Source organism: Meriones unguiculatus, chromosome 17 (genome assembly GCF_030254825.1).
Source record: "Meriones unguiculatus strain TT.TT164.6M chromosome 17, Bangor_MerUng_6.1, whole genome shotgun sequence".
Classification (NCBI taxonomy): Eukaryota; Metazoa; Chordata; class Mammalia; order Rodentia; family Muridae; genus Meriones; species Meriones unguiculatus.
The window spans coordinates 99,286,056-99,307,433 of record NC_083364.1 but is presented as its reverse complement, the minus strand read 5'-3'; the positions used below and the strand labels follow the sequence as shown (position 1 = coordinate 99,307,433).

Sequence of the window (21,378 nt, the reverse complement as noted above, 5' to 3'; positions counted from 1 at the left end):
AGGTTTGGTTCCCAGCACCCACATGGCAGCTCACAGCCATTTTAGGGGATCTGATACTGTCTTCTGTCCTCTGTAGGAACCAATGCATGTGGTATACATGTATGCAGATAAAACATGCATACACATAAAGTAAGTACATCTAAAAATGTTTAAAGAGCCATTCTATTAAAAATAAAGAAATCTAAGCTGGGAGTTAGGGTTCTGTGCACATTTTCAATCCCAATACCCAGGAGGCAAGGGATCTTTATGAGTTTGAGGTTGGCCTGGTTTACCTAGTGATTTCCTGTACAGTCAGAGCTATGTAGAGACTGTGACACAAAATAAATAATATATAAATTAGATATAAATTAGATATATTTTATAATATATAAAATAATAAATCCACTTAAGTTTGCACCAAAATTCATCAATAACTTCTGTGTCACTAGATCATAGAATAAAGTAAACTTCCTGTCTTTACACCTGCCCCAAAGAGAGTCAGTAGTGTTTAATACTTGTTTCCAGTTTTGAAACAATTAGGATAAATTCATGAACACTTTTGTAATAGAAGTTTAAAATCTCAATGTGAATGGTTGGTCCCAGGAGCAAACCACTGGCATCAGAACAGGAATGATCTTGATCTAGAGGAACTGGTTAGTGCACTTAGAGAAGAAAAAGAAATAACAGAAATGATGAGCAGATCTTGGAAAGGGAGTCAGAGAAATTGTCCAGTGGGTAAAGATACTTGATGGCAAAAAAAAAAAAAAAAAAAAAAAGATACTTGATGGCAAATTTGATGATGATTCTCAGAAGTTCAATTCCCAGGACCCACTTAGAGAGAACTAACTCTAGCAAATTGACCTTTGACCTTCAAACTGTTAAGCTCAGTTTACTGGAAACAATGACTCTGTTATTAGACAGTCTTTAAGGACTTGGCTGAATAAAATTTTATAAGGCCAAGACAGCAGAGTTCTAGGCACCTTTCAAAAATGCAGTAGGTGATATTTCAAGGAAATCACCTAAAGCTGATAAAGGTGATGGTGGGTATAGCATGAAAACAGGAATACCGCATTTATCTAAAGCAAAAAGTATCTTAGGAAGGAGGGGGGAGGCTTGTTGGATACTCTGTGTTCTGTATTCAGTTAATTATACATACATTTAAAATGGCAACAGTGACATGTGGCTTTTAATTTTAAGTTAATAAAAATTAACCAAATTGATTTAAGAAATCAAGGTGTCAGTGTGTGCTGCCCATCCATCATGAGTTACATGGCTGCTGATTAACTCTGTCTAATATACTTATCACCAAAAGAGGGTGGGTATTCCATGGGTTCCCTCTCCTGGGTGCATCAGTGGCTATTTCTGAACTGCAGGCAGTATTTTTAATGAATGACAACCTTTTGTTCCTTAGTACAATTAAAAAATATATACATTGTGTTGGGGGGGGGCACGGGGACCTAACTCTATAGAATTGAGCTTTGAAGGGTTCACAGGGCTTTGTTCTTTCCACAGTGAACTGAATGCCAAATCCAAGGAGCTGCTCCTGCAGGTCTCAGAGGATGAGTGCTCCCCAGAAGGTGGGTGGTGAACAGGTGGAGGAGCTCCAGACCAGCATTCTGACCTGGGCTCTGGAGTGGAAAGGGGAAAAACCCTGCAAAGGAGGCTGCCCCTTCTTCTGTACCACAGGTCTTCCAATGCAGTGTTTGGTACAAAGTCAAGCATCATCAGTGTCATTCATTTTAGGGATATGCTTGTCTACTTTTAATTTTTTTTTTTTTTTTTGCCTTTATTTTTTTATGTGTGAGTGTGTGTGAATGTAATACCTATAGAGGTCATAAGAGGGTGCCAGATCTCCTAGGACTGGAGTTTCATATGCTTGTGAGCCGCATGCCTGGGCTGGGAACTGGACCTAGCTAGGTCTTCTAGAAGAGCAGCCAGCTCTCATAACACTGAATCACCTGTCCACTCCCTGGTTTTTAAAAAATCCAGAATATTTCTTCAATGATTTTTAGATTAGTGGAGCAATTTCAAACCATTTTAGACTTAGTGAACTTCCTTCAATTTTTAAAACAAAACAACAACAAAAAAAAAAAAACAGTAACAAGCCAGTTGGTGGTTTATGGCTTTAGTTCTAGCACTTAGGAAGCAGAGACATGTAGATTTCTGTGAGACTGAGGCTAGCCTGCTCTACAGAGTGAGTCCAGGACAGCCAGAACTACACAGAGAAACCCTATTTCAAAACACACACACACACACACACACACACACACACACAGAGAGAGAGAGAGAGAGAGAGAGAGAGAGAGAGAGAGAGAGAGAGAGAAAAGAAAAAAGTAACAAACTTTACCATCACAGCCATTGGCAGCACTGGAAGCCCCTGTCCTAATGTCCCTCTCTATAAGTTTCAGCTGATGTTTCCCTACAGAATAAGCCCTTTGGGCTTAATTTAAAGTACACATGATTCAGACACAGGAAATCTACAGTCCAGGGTAAAGTCACCAACATAAACCTGGACTTCAGTGTGCACCTGGGTATACATTTGCCAATGTTTGTTAGATTTTTTTTTTATTTTTACATTTAGTGATGTGTCTGTGTAGGTCAGAGGACAACTTGCAGGAGTTGGTTCTCTCCTTCTATGTTGGGGGGATCCTGGTTGTCAGACCATCTTGCTGGCCTTTAAATTATTTTCTCTTTTGTTACATGTTGCTGGGTTTCAAGCTGTACCCCTGAGTTATACTCTCAGACCTCTTGGATGTTAAAATACATGTAAACATTAAAATTGGGAAGGAAGAGACCTTTGGCCTATCCAGCTGTGTCACTGAGTCTCTTGGTGATGCTCTTAAGGGAAGTTGGAAGGCAAGGTACCATTAAGAGTTCTGTGCTAGCCTCTTTAAATCTGTCATGTTTAGATGCCTAAGGAAGTGGTAAGAAAAACCTTCCTTTCCTTGAGCGGATATGTGGGAGAGTCTACATCAGGCTACCACTGGCTTCTATCTATCCCTTTTGGTCCCTGCTCCTGGTGGCTTACCCTTCTCCATTCCAGGGTAGCCTGATGGAGCCTATGAAACTGTAGCTTTACAGAAGCCATGCAGAGTGTGCCCATGAAACTTGTGTTTAAATTCTCGTTCTGAATATGTGCTTTATTGCTTATAATCTTTGACTAGTCATCGCACCCCTATCTCTGCCTCCCTCTTCCACCATTCTTACCCCAATCTCTCCCTCTTACTTATTCTTGCTTTTCACACACTGGACACATATTTGAGAGCAGGCCACTGTTATCATGCCCTGACTACCCCCCCATCCTTACACATATCCACATATATTTTGCCATGACATTCACTAGCTTTTTCATTTGCTTTGATGCCATCCCCTCCACACACATACAAACACACATATGCTGTCTGTTTTCCAGTTTCTGTCAGTGGTTCAAGGATGGTTGATGCAGTCCCACACCCTGTGTGGTTTTGCCTTTGCCAAGCCTACCATGTAGCCTCATTCCCTCTGGAATGCCCACTGCCTCTTTGTATTTGGTGACACTAACACTGTGTAATGAACAAATGGGACATCCTTGGGGCATGTGATTGTGGAAACATTAGCATTTCTCCTTCTTGTCTTCCACTCTAGATCTATTGGGGACAACAACCATTCACCTGGATTTATTTAGGAAGCAGCCAAATGGCCCACAGACCTTCAGACTGATCAGCGGGACAGAGCCTGATGGCTTTGTTTTAGGCTCAGTCACTGCAGAGGTATGATAGTGTGTTCTTTCCTGCTACAGTCCTGCCTCCTGACTGCCTGGGCTCAATGTGCCTCCACATGACATGCTAACTCACCCAAGAGGCTGTTCTCAGCATGGGCTTCAGGCTCAGGTGAACACATCTTGCCAGAACTGTCTTAAACTGGGTACTGTAGGAGATGACCTTTTCCAGTGCCATCTCAGCTAACCCAGCTGTCCTCCTTCTAAAAATTCCTCTGCTGGGTCATACTCAGAGTTTGATGAGTTTGAGGTTGGCTCTCCTGGGTCTTTGCCAGTCCAGCGATAAAAAAAAAATAATTAAATAACATGGGTGAAGAAACTAGCAGTTATTGGGGGGTAGGGAGGGGCCAGTGTACTGCTGCTAGGTTAGCCTGTTGCTAGTATCTAGAGCTTATATCTGCAGGTCCACAACTGTAGCTTGCACCAACCAGCCTGAAAATATTCAGGAAAACAAAAAATAAAAAAACACCCAAACTGCACCATACTGAACATGTATTTTTTCTTATCATTATTCCTTGAACAGTACAGAAAAACAGCTTTTCTCTTGCATTTGTATCATATTTGGTATGAGAGGTCATCTAGAGGTCGTTACTGTACCAGGAAAAACAGGGTTATTCTGTGTTCTCATGGTACCATGTTCTGTGAGGGACTCATGTGTATGGGTGTTAATCTAGTGAGTGTGGGAAGCAGCTGTCCATGGAAAGCCCTGGGTCCACTGTGTTTCAAAATAAATATCTATCTTTGCCATAGTTTTCTTACATAGAACCTGGTGAGCCGAAGTCTTGGCCAGCTCTTTCCCCTGTTTCTGCTGCAAAGATAGAAAAGGACCGTACAATCATGCCATGTGGGACTGTGGTCACCACTGTCACCGCTGTGAAGACCAAACCTCGCTTTGACACTGGGAGGGCATCCCCACTGAGCTCAGGTGAGACCAGAGGCAGTGTCATTGCAGGATCCACAGGCCACCAGCACTATGGGCTAAAGCACCAAGGCTTAGCAAAGAAGTCTGGTGGCACAGAAAAAAAGAGGGGTGGGAGGAAAGGTAGGGGGAAGGAGGGAACCATAGGGGTGGTAGGAGAAGGGGAAGAAGAGAGGGGCAGAAGGAGAGAGAGAAAGAGACAGAGACAGAGACAGACAGAGATAGAGACAAAGAGTTGAGGGGCAAGGCAGGGTTCTGCCTGGCAATTAAACTAAAGTTACAGTCTGGATCTAAGATTCTAGCCACCTGGGATTCAGTACTCGACCACATTCATGATCATTAAAAAATATAATACAGGTAATTGAATGTATGTTAAACACCACTGACAAAGAGGCTTGATGTGAGGCTGAGGATGTGGCTCAGTTGGGCAGCATTCACTTAGCATAAATAAAGCTCTAGATGGATCCTCAGAATTATATCAAATAGACATAGAAGCACTCTTTTGTAATCCCAGCATTGGGGAAGTGGAGGTAGGAGGCTCAGGAGTTCAAGGTCATTCTTGCTTAATATGAAATATTATTCCAGCCTGGGATATGTGATACTATCTGTCTAAAAAAAAAATTTAATGGGCCCAGCACAAACCTTCCTATTGCAATGTAGCTGGCCCCTGGCCCCTGAAAAATACATTGTTACTGGTATATTGTTTCTGTTTGTGTAAAGGAACCATCTTCCCAAAGTAGCTCCACAGTTCACATGAGAACTCCAGTTTCATTAAAATGGCTCTGAATTTTACTCCAGTCTAGACTCTCAGCTTCACTTTTGACAACACAGTGAAAGAAGAGAGAGGGTAGAAATCTTAAAGCCCAGCCCTGGCCAGTTACAACTGCAGGGCCACAAGGTGCAGTAGGGGTCTCCTCTCACTTTCTAGAATCTTCTGTTGAAAATTTGCATGCCCTTACTGATGGCGTCTTGTTCTTGCAGAGTCCCCTGTGAGGACACCCATCAAGGTGAAGGTCATTGAGAAGGACATTTCTGTCCAGGCTATTTCGTGCCACAGCGCCCCTGTCAGCAAGACATTCTCCTCTTCAGACACAGGTAAGATGTGATCTGTTCTGTATCTCTGCACTTCAGAGTTTTAGGAGTAAAGGTTTCCTCCTCCTGCCCCTTTGGGGAGTCTTTGGTTTAGTGGCAAATAGAAAATGAAAAAGGAGCCAAGAATGCCAGGTAAAGTAAAGATAGAGGACAAAGCTGGGCCCTTGCTAGATCTGTGGAGCACTTTAACAAAATAAGCAGGTGGTGAGGGATCCCACTTTGTAACTTTATGAAAGTTATCTTTCTTATCATTTGGCACATGGGTGGTATCAATGCCATTGCATAAGCAATATGGGCTGGATGCTGTGCTTTGTCCAGACAACCCAAGCATTTAAGAGTAGTCTTCTGAGTTCTATAGGTGTTTCTTTTAGTTAGTTTTACATAGCTGCAACCAAACAGCTGACAGAAACAGCTTCATGGTGGGAAAGCTTATTTTGGCTCCAGTTTCAGCCCATCATGGCGGGAAGGGAGGCATGCCAGTGTAAACATGTAATGGAATCAGTATCACATTAGACCAGGAATTGAAGAGATTATAAAACCAGGCTATTCCCTTCAAAGGCCTGTCCATAGTGTCAGATGTCTGCCAGCTAGGCCTCACCTTCTAAAGGTTCTACAGCCTCTTAAAATAGTGCTATTGGCTGGAGAACAAGTGTTCAGAATATGAGCCTGCGGGAGACATTTGCTATCTAAGCCATAATGGTATCACATCCTGTCTCCAGAGGTTCCTAGTCATCTTATAAAGCAAAATGCATTTAGTCCAACTTCAAGAGTCCCCATAAAGCTAACCATTCCAACACAGTTCAAGGATCTAAATCTAGATTTTTGTTTTTGAGGCTCAGGGATGTCCCTTAGCTGTGAGCCCCAGTAAAATCAAAAGGAAAGTCATATGTTCCCAGATTGCAAGGGTACAGAGTAATTGTGCCCACTCCAGAAGAGAGAAATGAGAGAATGGAAGGAAATCTTAGACTAGGGGGGGACTGAATCCCAGCATGGCACTGAATGCTGTAGCTTTGTGTCTGGCATTTAATGCATGTGGTGGAATAATCCGAGTACCAAAGACAAAGGGAATTCCACTCCCAGAGCCTTGCTATTTGCAGCCCATGTGACCTTTCTGGGGCTAGCTCCACTCATTACCTACAGCTTTCCTTGGGACATGCTCCATGATCCTGGCTGTAAACATCCTGGGGTCTCTACTGTAGCTTAGGCTTTACCTTCCCAGATTCTGCCCAATTATATGCTCCCCACAGGAAACCCAACCCTGAATGCACATTACTTGGCCTCATAAGCTTTCCTTAATCTAAGTGCAACCTTTCCACAATCCCATGACTGCATGCCTAAAAACCTAGCACCATGTAGATAACACTGATTTTCACAGATCACTTGATATTTGGATAGACGTTCTTGTATCATGACCACAGTGGCTTCTGAGTGCCTAGGTGGAGGAACCTAAGCAGCCACATGCAGCCCCTGCATCTATGTCTTTTGAAGGACATACCTTTCAAATGAATGTTCAGTTTTATATGTTAGAGCCTGTGATGTCAGGGGTCTCATCAATTCCTGAATTTCCCTGAGAGCATCCTTCCTACATCCCAGTGCAAACTACTTGACTTCTTCCTAATGGTTGTTATTGAGAATAACTATGGACACCCATCACACTTTCTCTGTCAGCTTGAGATGTTCTTTTTTTCTAAACAAATAGTTCATTTTTCATATCTTTCTGCTCTAATTTATATTCTCAGACTCCATTGTAATCCTGGCTAAAGCAAGCCAGTTGTAACTCTATGACATTGCCTGAATGCTGTGCTATGCATTACTTTGAATTCAGCCTCTTTATAATTTCCAGAACATAGGTAAAATATAGGCAAAATGTAACACAAACGGTCTCATTTTGTTCCCAAAAGAGTCCCTGTTCCCATCCCAAACTTCAGGAGCTCAATCTCACTACATTTCTCTCAGCATTCAGATCTTCCACATATCCACAGGAATGGGCCTAAGGTCTACTTACAATATTCTAGAACTTTTTCTTCCTTTTTCAAAGATAATGTTTTTATTTATTTCTTGATACAATGTATCTTGGTCATATCCACCCACAATACCCCAGTCCCTCTCTTCCCAGACTTCCTCCAATACAAACCCCTCCTGCCCTCATGTCTTATTCTTTTGTTATAAACTCCTGAGTCCCTGCATGTATATGGGGCCATCTACTACCAGTGACTACCAGTCACTACCAGTGACTACAACCCCTGAAGAAAAATGACTTCCCCTCCTCCAGCAGCCATCAGCTACAGTAGCCCTTCAGCTAGGAATGGGGCCTATGAACCCACCCATCATGTGAAATGTTTGTTGACTTGTTTGATCTTGTGCAAGTAATCGCTGCTGCTATAACTTTGAGAGTATAAAGGCCATTTTGTATCCAGAGGACAATATTTTATAGCACTCTTTCCTAGCCTCTAGCTCTTTTTTCTTCTCCTTCTAGAATGTTTCCTGAGCCTTGGGGAGATCATTTATTCTAAGAATTTTTAATGAGTCTCTGCATTGACTGCTACCAAAGAGGGGCTTTTCTGACAAAAGTTAAGGTCAACACTAATCTGTGGGTATATTTTTATCACTATGACAAAGGAACCTGACAGAAATAGTGAAATGGAGAAAAGGATTGTTTTGGTTCTCTGTTTCAAGAGTAAATGCATGGTAGCCAGAGTGTGTGTGACAGAATCTGTTCACATCATGGCTGACCAGGAAACAGAGAGGAAATTCTGGAACCAGGGCCTGGGCTATAATCTTCAAAGGCATCAAGGATCCATCCTTAAAGGTATTCTAGCTTCCAGAGTAGCACCACCATCTGGGGAGCAGACCCTCTAAACACTTGGTCTACGGTTACATTTCACATCAAGCTGTAACAGTACCAAATTCTCCAATTTTAGGATTGTTTTCAGATAATCTCAAAGAGACATCTACCTGTGTATAAGTCAGTGTGGGGACCTGAGTTTTATCTCCAGAATCCACCAAAAAGCGGGAGTGGCCTACCAAGCCTATAAGCTCAGCTCTGGGGCCAAGTGTATCACTGGAGAAATCAGCTTGTGACCTGTTGCCTTGACTGATGTCCTGCTCCTAAGTCAATTTTGTCCTGGTTACTTCATTTGCTTCTGTAATTCTGAAAACAGATTCTGGGACCTTGTGCATGTTATGCAAGTGCTCTCTCATTGAGCTACCTTTTTATCCTGTTTAATTTTGCTTTAGCAGAAAAGTATAAGCTATAAGTACAAGTTCTCTGAGAGAGAGGACTCATTAAGCATCTCTACTTAGCCACCTGCCTGATGGCCCGGCACCATTTTCCTTGTCAAGCGGAGATTTTTTTTTTTCTTTTTTCTTTTACTGTCCAGGTTCTTTACTACTTTTGTACATTAGGCCATGTATATGTGTGAAATAGACTGCAGCAGCTCCTTCCGTTAGTTCTCACAAAATGTGCTCCTGTTGGTGGGGGGAGGTGCAGGCTGGCACTTCAGCTGAACCAGGAGCCCTTCTCTTTGGCCTTCTCCTTCTTGTCGTTCTCCTTCATATACTTCAGGAAGCTGTCCCTGCTCTTTGAGTGCTCAATGGGCTCAATGCACACACTGATTCTCCTGGTGAGACTCAGGCCCTTACCCTGCTTGTTCACAATGATGCCCACGGCACGCTGGGTCACATTGTAGACTCTTACAGTTTTGCCATGCTAACGCTTACGGCATTCCTTTTTGAACACTGCCCATTCCCTTGATGTCTACAATATCACCATTTTTGTAGATTCGCATGTATGTGGACAAAGTAACAACTCCATGTTTCCTGAAAGGCCTGGAGAACATATGGCCAGTGCCCTTCCTCTTCCCCTTTGTGTTTGTCATCTTGGTGAGTTATTGCAAGATGGCTGCTGTGGCAGAAAGCCAAGTGGAGATTTTTTTTTAAAAGAAAGAAAACAAAAACCAATAAAGAACTTGCCTTATGGAGCTAAGGAGTAAGGAAATGAATAAAACATGCAGGCCCTATCAGTAGTACTTGGTAAGTTTATGACACAGGAAGGGCCAGCTCTTAATAGCTTTTATTGACTGTTCCATGTCAGCCACTTTGGGAGGGAGAAGGAGTTATATGTTAAAATTTTCCCAATGTTTAAAGATTTCTTTTCTATTCTTTCCTCTTTCTTCTTCCTTCCTTTCTTTTTCTTTCCTTTGTGTATGAGAGAGAGATAAAAAGAGAGGGGGAGGAAAGAAAGGAGAGAGAAAGAAGGGGGAGGGAGAGGGAGAAAAGGAAGGAGAGAGGGAGGGAGAAAAATATATGTAGAGAGAAAGCAAGCATGTATGTGAAGGTCAGAGGACAACCTGCAGGAGTCTGTTCTCTCCTTCCACTACCCGGTCCCAGGGATCAAACTCAGGTTAGATTATCAGGCACAGCACCTTTATTCACTATACCATCTCCTCTGCCCATGATTTATTTATTGTTGTCCACTGCCTTTTGCCACTTTGCATAGTCCTCTTGAGAAAAAAAAAGTATCAACTTATAAACAGTAAAACACATTAGTCTTAATCAAATACATCAACAAGTAGCTCCTAACTAATAGGAATCAAGTTGTAGATGACAGTAGCCTTCCCTTGTTTTTGAATATAAAGTTTAGCCAGAGCCAGGCTTTACCTGTTCATTTATATGTGGCTCCTGTTGCTTATCTCTATGGGAAGATTAGTTGCAAAACCTCAACCCCTTCTTTTCTCCCTCTTTCTCCTAAATATTTGACAACCACTGTTTATAGACTATTCTTGCCCCCTGCTCTGGGAGTTCCCTAGGAGGTTTTTAATTTTGCTACTGAACTCAATGCTACCTTCTTTCTGGTAGAACTGTTGGTGCTGAATGGCTCAGATCCTGTGGCTGAAGTTGCCATTCAGCAGCTCAGTGAATCCTCAAAGCTGAAATTGAAGTCCCCACGGAAGAAAAGTACAATCATCATTTCAGGGATCTCCAAGGTAGGTGAGGGCAGCAGCAGGAGGTGGGAATCTATCAACACAGCATCCCAGTACCTCATTCATCCAGAAGGTCTCCTCTTCAGAGCCCAGTACAGTTCCTTCTCACCAGAGAGTTATTTACCTCTGGGACCACAGTAGCCCCTTGTCCTGTTGATACAGAAAGGTAGCAGATGTCTGCTTAGTGATGCTCTGAGACTTGAGAGCTTGGTGAGTCATTTCTAAAGTGATTACTAAGACAGAAATCATTTTAAGACATGTAAGACACCCCCTGTGGTGCAGTTTGCACCTAGCTGCCTCCCAGATTCACTTTTTCCACATTACTCATTTCTAAAACATTTAAATATTTTGTAATAAATATGTGCATTTCTTTCTGTTGTCTGATAGAAATAAAGGTTATTCTAAAGACTGTTCCAGTTCAGTTCCACTTTTCTTCCACTCTGTGCTATCTTTGTGGAGCAGAGGGTGGGTATGAAAAGCCTGTGATGGCAGCCATGCCACTGGGCTGCAGAATAGGTTAGATCTTCAGTGCAAGAGGTGGTGCAGGAAATCCTGGTTCTTTATAGACATTTCCAAATATGCAGATGGAAAGAGCACTGCAGTGAGTGACAGATTAGGTTGTTGTGGCATGACTAGGGAGGATGGAGTAGATCTTACAAGATCATCAAGAAGGTGGGCAGGAGAGCATGCTAGAAATCACCCTCTCAGTTGCTGGCAGGTGCCAGTGGTGAGTCACCATAGGTGGCGGTGGGCCTTGGGGTGGACTCCAAGAGAGACTCATGAGTGTCCTTTGAATACCAAGGCAGGAGCTATCACTTTTTAGGCTGGCCTCTTCAGGTGTGAGGGGCAGATCTCTGGGGCCAACAAGGCCAAATAGCAGAAGCTTTTACTCACTCTGGGTTAGATAAGTAAACAAGGTGAAGATAACCCATGATCACCTGATCTCTACTTTCTGGCTTTGCTTTAGAATTTTCAGCTAATCTTTACATTTAATATCTGTAAGACAAAAAAAAAATCTGTAAGACACTCCAATTATTAATTTTATTGACATGCAGACTGTTGTATTGATAGTCGTCAGGTACTTCTGTAAACTGGTTAATCTGTCAATTGCCACTTGGCAAAACTTTGTCTGTCACCCAGGTTGAACAGCATGGCTGCTGTCCCTTTCAGTCACTCCTGTTGAAACACTGCCCCAGCTTTCTACCTTACCTATTGTTTATTGCCTATAACTTTTCAAACAAATACAGTCCTTAAAAGAATACAACATCTTCTGATTAATTTCTACTTTGAGACAAAAAGAAAGTGCTTCATAAGAAAGGTATAAAAGACGAAACCTGTGCCCATGTTCTTCACTGCCCAACACTTTGTCTACTTTGAAGAAAGTGCTGGTCCTTGCCACTCACCTTCTGGGGCTTCCATGCTGATAGGTCTACAGTACTGTCTCTTCTCCAACCCTCTCAGCCTTTGCCTTCCAGACTACCTCTAGATGCCTCATAGCTCTGAGTCTCAGCTAAGATAGAGACCTATTTTACAAGCATCTACCATGTAGCATAGGGGACTTCTTGGGGCTAGCTGTCCCTGCTATTTCTTGATATTTCTAGTCACAGTACCTTGGAAGGCAATATTCAAGCTGAGCCAAACCCTCCCTGCCTACCATGAGCTCTTCTTGTTACATCCCTGGGCTGGCTTTTCATTTGCCTTCACCCTCTGCTGTACATCTCCCCGACAGACCTCACTGTCTCAGGACCACAATGCTGCCCTCATGCTGGATTATGCAGCTTCTATGGACAGCACCAACCAGGGGGATGCCCCATCCGCTTTGTGCCCTGCAGAGGCAGCTATAGCCTCTGCCACCATCCCACCTGAAGAAGATGAGCCAGCCCAGGCCCTACCTGCCCTCCAGCCTAGAGAGCATGATCTGGACTCCTGGGACCTGGAGAAGGAGGCTCCAGTTGCAGAGTGGAGCAGTCCAGCCTTTCAAGAGCCTGATGGGGATGAACTGTCAGAGAGCTCCCTAAATGCTTCAGAGTTTGGAGCCATCAAGAAGCATAAAGGTACCTGTTCCCAAGCCCCCAGCTTCTCACTTGGGCTTTCTTCTCTATATCCTCACTCCCATTCTGGCCTCCCTTCCTTTTGTTCTCTATGAGGCTGTCCCAGCCACTCTCCCTCCCTCCCAGCCACTGAGAGCTGGAAGGCAGATAGGAAGCCTGCATGTGAGCAGCTGGGATCACTGTGCTTTCATGTCTCCAAGCACCCTCCCTGTCTGCCTCTCTTCATCTAGAAGCAGCACTATCCAAGGGTTTAGAGTGTCACCAGGAGCCACATACCATAGTGGCCAGGGGCAGAATAGAGTGAGCAGAAATTGGCAGCTCATTTTATTTGCTCTTTTTAGTCTCGTCCTCTAGCTAAAACCAAACAAGACCTCACCACTGGAATCAGCAGGATCTAAAAGGAAAGAAACCCCTAGAACTACTACTCACTGGCACAATGTGCATGTAGTGATAAGTCATTTGTTAGCACAATCAATTTTTTCCTATGAGCAATGAGCCCTTATTTCAGAGCCCTGCATTTCTTGAGCATGGGCACTTGGACCCAGACCTTTGCCTCATAGTCACCTTTGGGAACAGCTCCAGGATTTAGAAACTTCAGAGTCACTGAGCCTTACCTCCAGGACCTAGAGGCCATACCTACTATCCATACCCTTGCAAGATGAGGGCTGAAGGAGGTCCCTGAGTCAAACCAGGAGTTATGGTGGAACTAATTCTGCTTTCTCTCTGGGGCTCCAAGGCCCACTTCCCTCCAGCAGAGTTCTCAAGACCCCCTTGGATAGCACTGGGCCAGAAGCTTAACCACCCTAGGGATAAGAAATCCTGGCCAGCTGCTTCTGTTAGGACCAGGTGGGGGTCTCCTGCTGGGTGCAACACAGCAGAGTGCAAGTCCCAGGCTGAGGATCTACCCTGGGTGCTCCACCCCTCCTCTGCCCATCCCTTAGACATTGATGGGTAGTTGTTTGCCTATGACTTGGGCTAGTACCAAGTAGGACCAGATAGTGGAAGAATTGCACATTAAAAGAAGAAAGAGAGAAAGAGGGTGCTCCTGGGGGGAAGATTTCAGACTACCTAACCTATTTCCTACACTGTCCTTGGAGACCTTCAGTACCCTTTCTTGGTGAGCTGTGGCCCAGGGTGTCAGGTGGACTGTCTACTGGAAACCCTCTGTGCACACTCTGACCTGATTTTTGTCCTAGGATCAAAGGAACCTCTGGGAAGTTGCTATGGAAGTCAGTGAGCAGGGAAGAATAGGGAACACTGTGGGATAGCCTGTGCACCACTTCTTTGAGTCAATGGTCTATATCCTCATGTCCATACTGAACCCAAACCTCTTCTTGTTCCCTTCAAGTTCTCAGATATGCCAAGGTACCCCTGTGCATCCATCCAGTGCTGCTTTCCTTTCTTCTAGCCTTTACTGTTCCCACTAGCTCTGGTCTTTCTTGGGGTCCCCTCCTTGCTGTGCATCTACCATCCTTTTCCTCTCCTCACTGGCCAGACAGATGAATGCCTCTTAGGAATCTGGGTGTTTGGCACATCCTCTTGGGGCTGAAAGTAGCCTTTGTGCATATGTGCTTCCCCAGAGGCTGTGTATGGAGGGGTGGGGGGTGCAAACATGTCTGGCTGGTCTGTGTGTTTCACTCCTGGCCACTCTGGGGAGGTTGAACTTGCCCTCAAAATGCCTTGACCTAAAATTTTCTGAAAGGAAGTATTTGGCAACATCTTAAAAGTTGTTTTATAGGATCTAGGCATGATAGTGCATGCCTTTAAGCCCAACACTTAGAAGGCAGAGGCAAGAGGATCACTGAGTTCAAGGCTAGCCAGGTCTACATAGTGAGTTCTAGACCAGCCAGAACTACATGGTGAGACTCTGTTTTGGGAAAAAAAAAAAAAAAAAATATATATATATATATATATATATATATATATATAATATATATGTGTGTGTGTGTGTGTGTATGTATATATACACACACACAGATGCTCAGTGAGTAAACTGCTGTACAAGCATGAAGAACCAAGTTTAGATCACCACCACCTATGCAAAAGCATATATACCTGTAATACTCCTGCTGGTGGGGGACTGAGAAGAATCCATGGAGCTCTCTGGCTAGCCAGACTAGCCAGTTAGTGAACTGCAGGTTTAATGGGGTTGTTCTGTCAAAAACTATAGTGGAGAATAATGGAGAAAGAGACCCCACATTGACCTCTGACCTCCACATACAGGTGAGTGCATTTACACATACCTCCCTCCACACACACTTAGTTTTCATACTGAAGTTTCTAGAAGCTTTGTACTTAGCGTGAGAGGTTGGCAGAATCTTAAATAGGTCTAAGCTGGCTTGCTAAACTGTTTTTATTTTGTGCTAGTTTTTTTCAAAACTAGTGCTACAAGAAATGGCTTGTAGCATTTCTACAAATGGGGTTTGCATTTCATAAATGGGGTTTAGCTTTATTTATTTGTTTGTGTGTTTATCTGTTTTATGTGTATGGGTGCTTTGTCTGCATGTATGTCTGGGCACCACTTGCATGCCTAGTGCCTGCAAAGGCCAGAAGAGAATTTCCCATTCCCTGGAATTGAAATTATAGGTGGTTGTAGGCCTCCATGTGGGTGCTGGGAATAGAACCCAGGTCCTCTGGAAGGGCAGCCAGTGCTCTTAACCTCTTAGCCATCTCTCCAGCCTCCAGGGTTTGGTTTTAAACTCAAGTTTACACACATTACTTGCAGAGCACTTGTACCTGGGAGGAGAATGTTGGAGGCTTTGGAAGGCACTCATGTAACTGAAATTCTCCTGGACTCTCACCCATGTAACTGGAATTCTTTTGGAATTTACAAATTATGATACTTTAGCCAAAACATAAAATAGATTCCCCAAATTCAGATTTAATTTCAAAAAGTGTTGGCAGAAATGGGGATGTAGCTCAGTGGTAGAGTGCTTTGCGTAGCATGTATGAGGTACTGGGTTTGTTCCCAGCACTTGGGAAAAAAAAGCTACTGCTGCATTTGAGTGACAATAAGCCACTGGAACTGTACACTTAGGTCTAGGTCGTAAATCTTACACTTTCTATATTCATCTCAAAGGCCCTTAGAGAAATATAAGAAAAAACTGGAAAGAAATGTTGCCAAATATCTTTCACAGCAACCTTACATCTTTCCATATGTGTGCATGTGCACAGTATGTCATGAGTGTTAGTGCACATTTGTGTACATTTGAAAGTACATTTGTGTGAGAGCATGTGTGTTTGAACATGTGCTCCTAATACATATGCATGTACATGTATGTACAAGTATGAATATTAATGTGCATGAGTCCATGTTCACATATGCATATATGCACATGTATGTGTGAACATGTAGTGTGTATGAGTCTGTGCTTATGTGTGCATGTGTAAAAGTATGAGCATATATGTGCATGAGTCTGTACTTATGTATGCATGTGTACAAACAAGTGTGAGCATATATATGAGCAATCATGTATACATGTATATGTGTGCAAGTGTGTGAGCATGTGTGAATACAAGAAATGATACAATGATTCCAAACTAACTTTCATTCTGACTCTGTTCTCACGTGCTTTTCTTTTTGCCTCTCAACATCTCTGCATTTCGTGTCCGTTCCTTTTAACTAGAGGATCACTATGCCAACCAGAATTAATTACCTACACAGTAAGTTATTTTTTGTCTTGCATTTTTTTAAAATTTGACTATGTGAAGAGTGCCTAGCAGAGTGATGGTTGCCCACTGCCTTTCTCCTTGCTTACTGGCCTGATCTTCCCTGTTGCTCGTTTTCTTTGTTCCTGGCTTCTAGGTAGATTGTCATTTTCATCAACCATCAGACAGGACACTTCCTCTGTCCTCTGGTTTTACACAGCCACCTTGCTATGATGGCTTCAGCAAAGTATCACCTAGGCAACCTGACTGGGATAAGGGAGTCAAGCAGGGGTCCCTTCACTGATTTCCTTTCTTTCAAGTTTCCCCTTCTATGAGTGCTCTGTCTGGGGCTTCTTTTGAAGTATGAGGCTGCTTTGGGGCATCAGAGCACACATTTTCAGGTTGCTAAGACCATTGTCTTCTTATGTGCAGATTTTAATACACATTTATCCACGGTCATCATATCTGTCTGTCTACAGAAATAAACAGGATACATTTAGAAATGTGACAAAGATAGAATTTAGAATAATTCTCAAATTCCTCTGTTTATTTACTCATGCTCCTGTCTTCTTTTGGGGTTTTTAAAGGGGAAACTAAAATCAGGGAGAGCAATCTCTCCACTGTCAGATTCCCATTTAAAAATTGTCATTTGCCTCAGATTTCATGTAACCATAAAAAAACCTCCCTTGCTTCTGTGTATCCATATGACTTACCATGACCTGTGGTCATCAGCTGTGCCGGAGAGCTTCAAATCTTATCCCTGTGAGTGACCTCCTTCTATCTAATCCTTAGCCTCTAGAAAACTACCCACTGTCTTCTGAGCCACATTCCCTCACTATAGTGTGGCCTATAGTATGGCTGATTGCTGTATACATCTGTGGCCATGGTTTTTCCAGAATTATTTGTTCCCAGTGGTAATTATGGTGGTGAGGTTTAAACAGACTGTAAATGGCACAGTTCATGACTGTGGTTCTGTGGTAGATGGTTTACTTGGTACCCATGAGATGGGAGTTGATATCCAGTACCACAAAAGAGAGACAGAGATCACACACACACACACACACACACACAGAGAGAGAGAGAGAGAGAGAGAGAGAGAGAGAGAGAGGGAGATTGATTATTTATTTTAGTAATTCTAAACAGATAGAGCATCAAGGTGAACTTTCTTCAAAATTGGAATGTCCCATCCTCCTGACATTCTGGTATTCCTTTCTGGAGAGAGAATTCTTCTAGAATCCTGCCAGAGACCATAGCAATGCCTTGCTCTGTCCTCCTGTCTGTATGCTTCTCCCTGACACCATGAGGCATGCTTCGTTATGAGCACCTGGGGGCCACTTCTCAAGGACAGGTCTCATTGACAGTCATGGCCAGACTCTTTCCCTAGAAGCATGGAAGAGCTAGACCTGGGAACATTGGCTTCAGGTGCCAATCACTCTGGGCACACAAATATGTCATTGTGTGATCTGAGTAGTCACTTCTCCAACTTTGATGTCCCCATTTTTCAGACTCAGTAGAAACACGAGTACAAGTCTAATGAAACAGGTCTCAGCACCCACATCAAAAGCATGCCCTTCAGTCTGGAAATCCACAATATTCCACAGAAGCCATAATTTCTAAGAAGCTCCTACAAACCAGTGCAGGAAGATGTGTAGGTACATAGGATAGCATCCATTTATGATTGGTACTAGAAAATGCAGTTTAACAAACAAGCAGAGAGGCAGCAGAGATCATGAGGGAGGCTGGAAGAATAGAAAACAGCTTGTTATAGGCCACAGCGTGGTGTGGAACCTACAACAGGTACAGGCCTGCTGAATAGCAGTTTAAACCTTGGACAGTTACACACACTTGAAGCCTTTCTTTTTCATTGTTTTCTCCCTTCTAAATCTTTCTGCAGTTATCTTAGCCAAACAGCTGAGAAAGAATAAAACCTAAGCCTCTCAAGTCTATCAATCTTACACTCAAGGTGAAAATCTTTGACATTTCAGGGCTTCAATTTTACTTTAGGCATTCATGCTGCAACTTCTCTTGGGCAAATTGTATTGCTCACCAGGAAATATGAATATTACCTTTTAAATTTGAATATACCCACCCCTGTTCCTGTCTTCAGAGTCTTCCTGCCTTAACGTGGGCTGATCTATGCTTGTCCCTTGTGACTGAGGCACCTGTGTTGTCTTAATTTTTTTTTCCTGTTTCTATGATAAAATACTCTGACAGAGCAAGTTAAGGAAAAAAAAAAAGTACAGTCCAGAGACAGCAGGAGCTTGCAGCAGCGTTCAGGCATCAGAGAGATGAATGCTGGTGCTCAGTTCTATACAGTCCAGGATCTCAGTCAGGAAGTATTGTCACTCAGAGTGGGTAGGCCTTCCCATCTCAGTTAATGCAAACAAGGCAATCCCCCACAGGCTTGCCCAAAGCCCTGTTTCCCAGGTGGTTCTAGATCCTGTCAAGTTGACAACTGACAGGAACCATCACATACATGCCCTTCAGACAGGTCATTCTGACACAGCATAAGACAACTTAAAAAAGGGAGCCGAGACAGGGTCTGTTTCTGTGTCACTAGCCAACATGAATAAACCACTGCATCCTTGGATACTGATTACTTGAGGCAGGGCAACCACCATCAGCCCAGCCACATGAAATGTTCCTTCTCTGAGATGTACCCAGACCCTGATACCTCAGATGGCCATGTGAGTCCAAGCTTCAACATTTTGAATAAGATGCTGACTGATTTTTGTCCTGAGGGTGAGGGCATGGCCCCACTGGTTACTTCTCTGATGTTTGCTGTTCTGTCTGCTAGGGTTTTACGAACCAAGTGGAAAGATGTACAGTGGTTTCTGGCCATCATCTTCATCCAGATACTTCTGTCCCCTTTCCTGGCTATATTCATGTTGCTGGGGCTGTAGCAAAGTGCCACAAACCTAATGTGTTAAATTCTAGCTTTATGATTATTTATTTCTAAACGCAAGCTTGAGATGGGAGTTTCTATTGAACTCTTGAAGCCAGAAGGAAGATTATGGCCTTTCCTGGCGTAAGGGGTTTGCAACAGTTCTTTGCCTTCTTGCCTTGTATGTCCATCTTTATCTTACCTATTCTGTCTTTCACATCATTTTCCCTCTGTCTCTTTCCAAATTTCCCTTTATTATCAGGCCACCAGTCATCAGACATGTTTGATTAGGCCCATCCTAATTATGACCGTTTAATTTGATCACTTCTGGAATGACTCCACTTAAATTAAATTAGGGTACATTCTGAGATTCTGGGTGATAGGAGTTCAACACAGGAACTTGAGGACACAGTTCAGCTCATTGCAATTCCCTGACTTCATAATACAGACCATAGGCCAAGCTTCAGTTCAGGGACATACAGGGGCCCTCCCACCAAAAGAATTTTGGCCCAGGGCATGGATAAGGTGTTCCCTTTCCCAGGCTTCCATTTACCCTCCAACCTCCTTAGTTTCAAATTCGGGTATTCCAGCTGCTTGTGCTCTTTGGGAACTCCAAAGCTAACCTAAAGCAGAACCCAGGAGAAACCTGTACATCTGAAATCCTTACAGACCCTCCTTTCCCACCTCCAGCCAAGTTAACCTAGGTCCTGGAACCCAGTTGAAGCCAGGAGTGCCTATGCCTAGAGCTTAGTCCTCTGCCTAGCTGATACTTTTGATTTGACAAAATTACTCACATGGGCCAACTCCAGTCATCCAAACACTAACTGGTGGTTGGTCTCTTGCTCAGGGATAGGACTCACTATAGGAACAATAATTCCACCAGTGGCAACACCAGGCCTGTGCCTGGGAGCAAAGTCATTTGCATGGCTGTACTTACTTTCTTTTCATTCTTTTCCCAACATTCCCCAGAACTTAGCAATTGCTCCTGGATAAATTGAAAACTCTGTCCTAGCTGTGCTTCATGATAATCAATTTGTTTGCTAAGGAAAAGGTTTTTAAAGATTTTTAGGCAAATTTGTGCAGATTAAATTAGCTTGTCCTTATGGGGCAGTCCAGTTTCTCTACTTCTGCCAGGGTGGCTTTTTGTTTTTAGGTGGTTTTGTGTGTGTATGTGCTTAAGATAGGGTTTCTCTGTGTAGCCCTGGCTGTTCTAGAACTTTCTTTGTAGACCAGGCTGGCCTCAAATTCAGAGATCTATGGGCCTCTGCCTCCCAAGTACTGGGATTAAAGATGTGCGCCATCATTCCCAGTCCAAGGTGGTTTTTTAAAACAACCAGTTTTTTTTTTCCTCTCTCTCTCTCTCTCTCCCCAATTGCGAATATATGGATGCTAGGGAGATTCAGACCAGGTCTCCTCTCTCCCCTAAGATCCTAACATATTGGTATGTGTTTTGTGTTCAGAAGCACATCCATGTATCACCCTCTCTATGAGCAACACAGGAGGCTATGTGTGTGTGTCATGGCTACTAAATGTGGCTCATATGACAAACTTTTAAGTTCAGGACAAATCTCCTTGACCAGGTTCTCTTCTTTTGAACACAACTCCTTGAGACAAGTAGTAATGAATTTCATGGGCTAGCCTGGCACATCCCCCTGGCCTTGCTGGGCCTGGTTTTTAGGCTGCTAAACTAATTGATGAAAAAGGGTTCCTGGGTGGTTTCTTTTCTGTACTATGCTTGCACCTGACCTTCAGGGGTTATTTTTACCCCAAGTGCTACCATTTTGTTTTCTGTCCCATATACCATACTTGGCATCTGTGTTAACCATAGAAAACCAAGGGCTTCTTTTCATTTTGTCTCCTTTTTCTTTGATTTTATTATTTTTATTGTTTGTATGTGTACTGGGAATTGAACCTGGCATGCTAGGCAAGTAATCTGCTATTGAGCTACATTCTTAGCCTAGCATGAGGCTTTCTAGATTGAAAATTATCTAACAAATTTCATGTAGCTGATTCTAGTATGAGTGAATGGGTGGGAGGATGAATAAACACAACATCCTAGTGTAAGT

The 21,378-nt window shown here is 43.2% G+C and overlaps 1 protein-coding gene and 1 long non-coding RNA gene across 3 annotated transcripts in view; one reads left to right on the top strand and one right to left on the bottom strand.

Moving 5' to 3' along the window:
* Positions 1–21,378, bottom strand: part of LOC132648620 (uncharacterized) — a 58,352-nt gene that overhangs the window by 28,525 nt on the left and 8,449 nt on the right. The window contains exon 2 of the long non-coding RNA XR_009587061.1: positions 10,787–10,879. This is a non-coding gene — a long non-coding RNA (uncharacterized LOC132648620). The remainder of the gene's footprint in view (positions 1–10,786; positions 10,880–21,378) is intronic.
* C2cd2 (C2 calcium dependent domain containing 2) overlaps positions 1–21,378 on the top strand; it is a 64,062-nt gene that overhangs the window by 38,525 nt on the left and 4,159 nt on the right. The window contains exons 8-14 of one of the 2 annotated variants that reach the window (XM_021657360.2): positions 1,492–1,556; positions 3,604–3,728; positions 4,487–4,661; positions 5,637–5,750; positions 10,605–10,732; positions 12,459–12,783; positions 16,407–16,443. In XM_021657360.2, the coding sequence (XP_021513035.1) occupies positions 1,492–1,556; positions 3,604–3,728; positions 4,487–4,661; positions 5,637–5,750; positions 10,605–10,732; positions 12,459–12,783; positions 16,407–16,432 (958 nt within the window). In that variant the 3' untranslated portion in view covers positions 16,433–16,443. The remainder of the gene's footprint in view (positions 1–1,491; positions 1,557–3,603; positions 3,729–4,486; positions 4,662–5,636; positions 5,751–10,604; positions 10,733–12,458; positions 12,784–16,406; positions 16,444–21,378) is intronic. The other variant, XM_021657359.2, reaches the window with a different exon arrangement.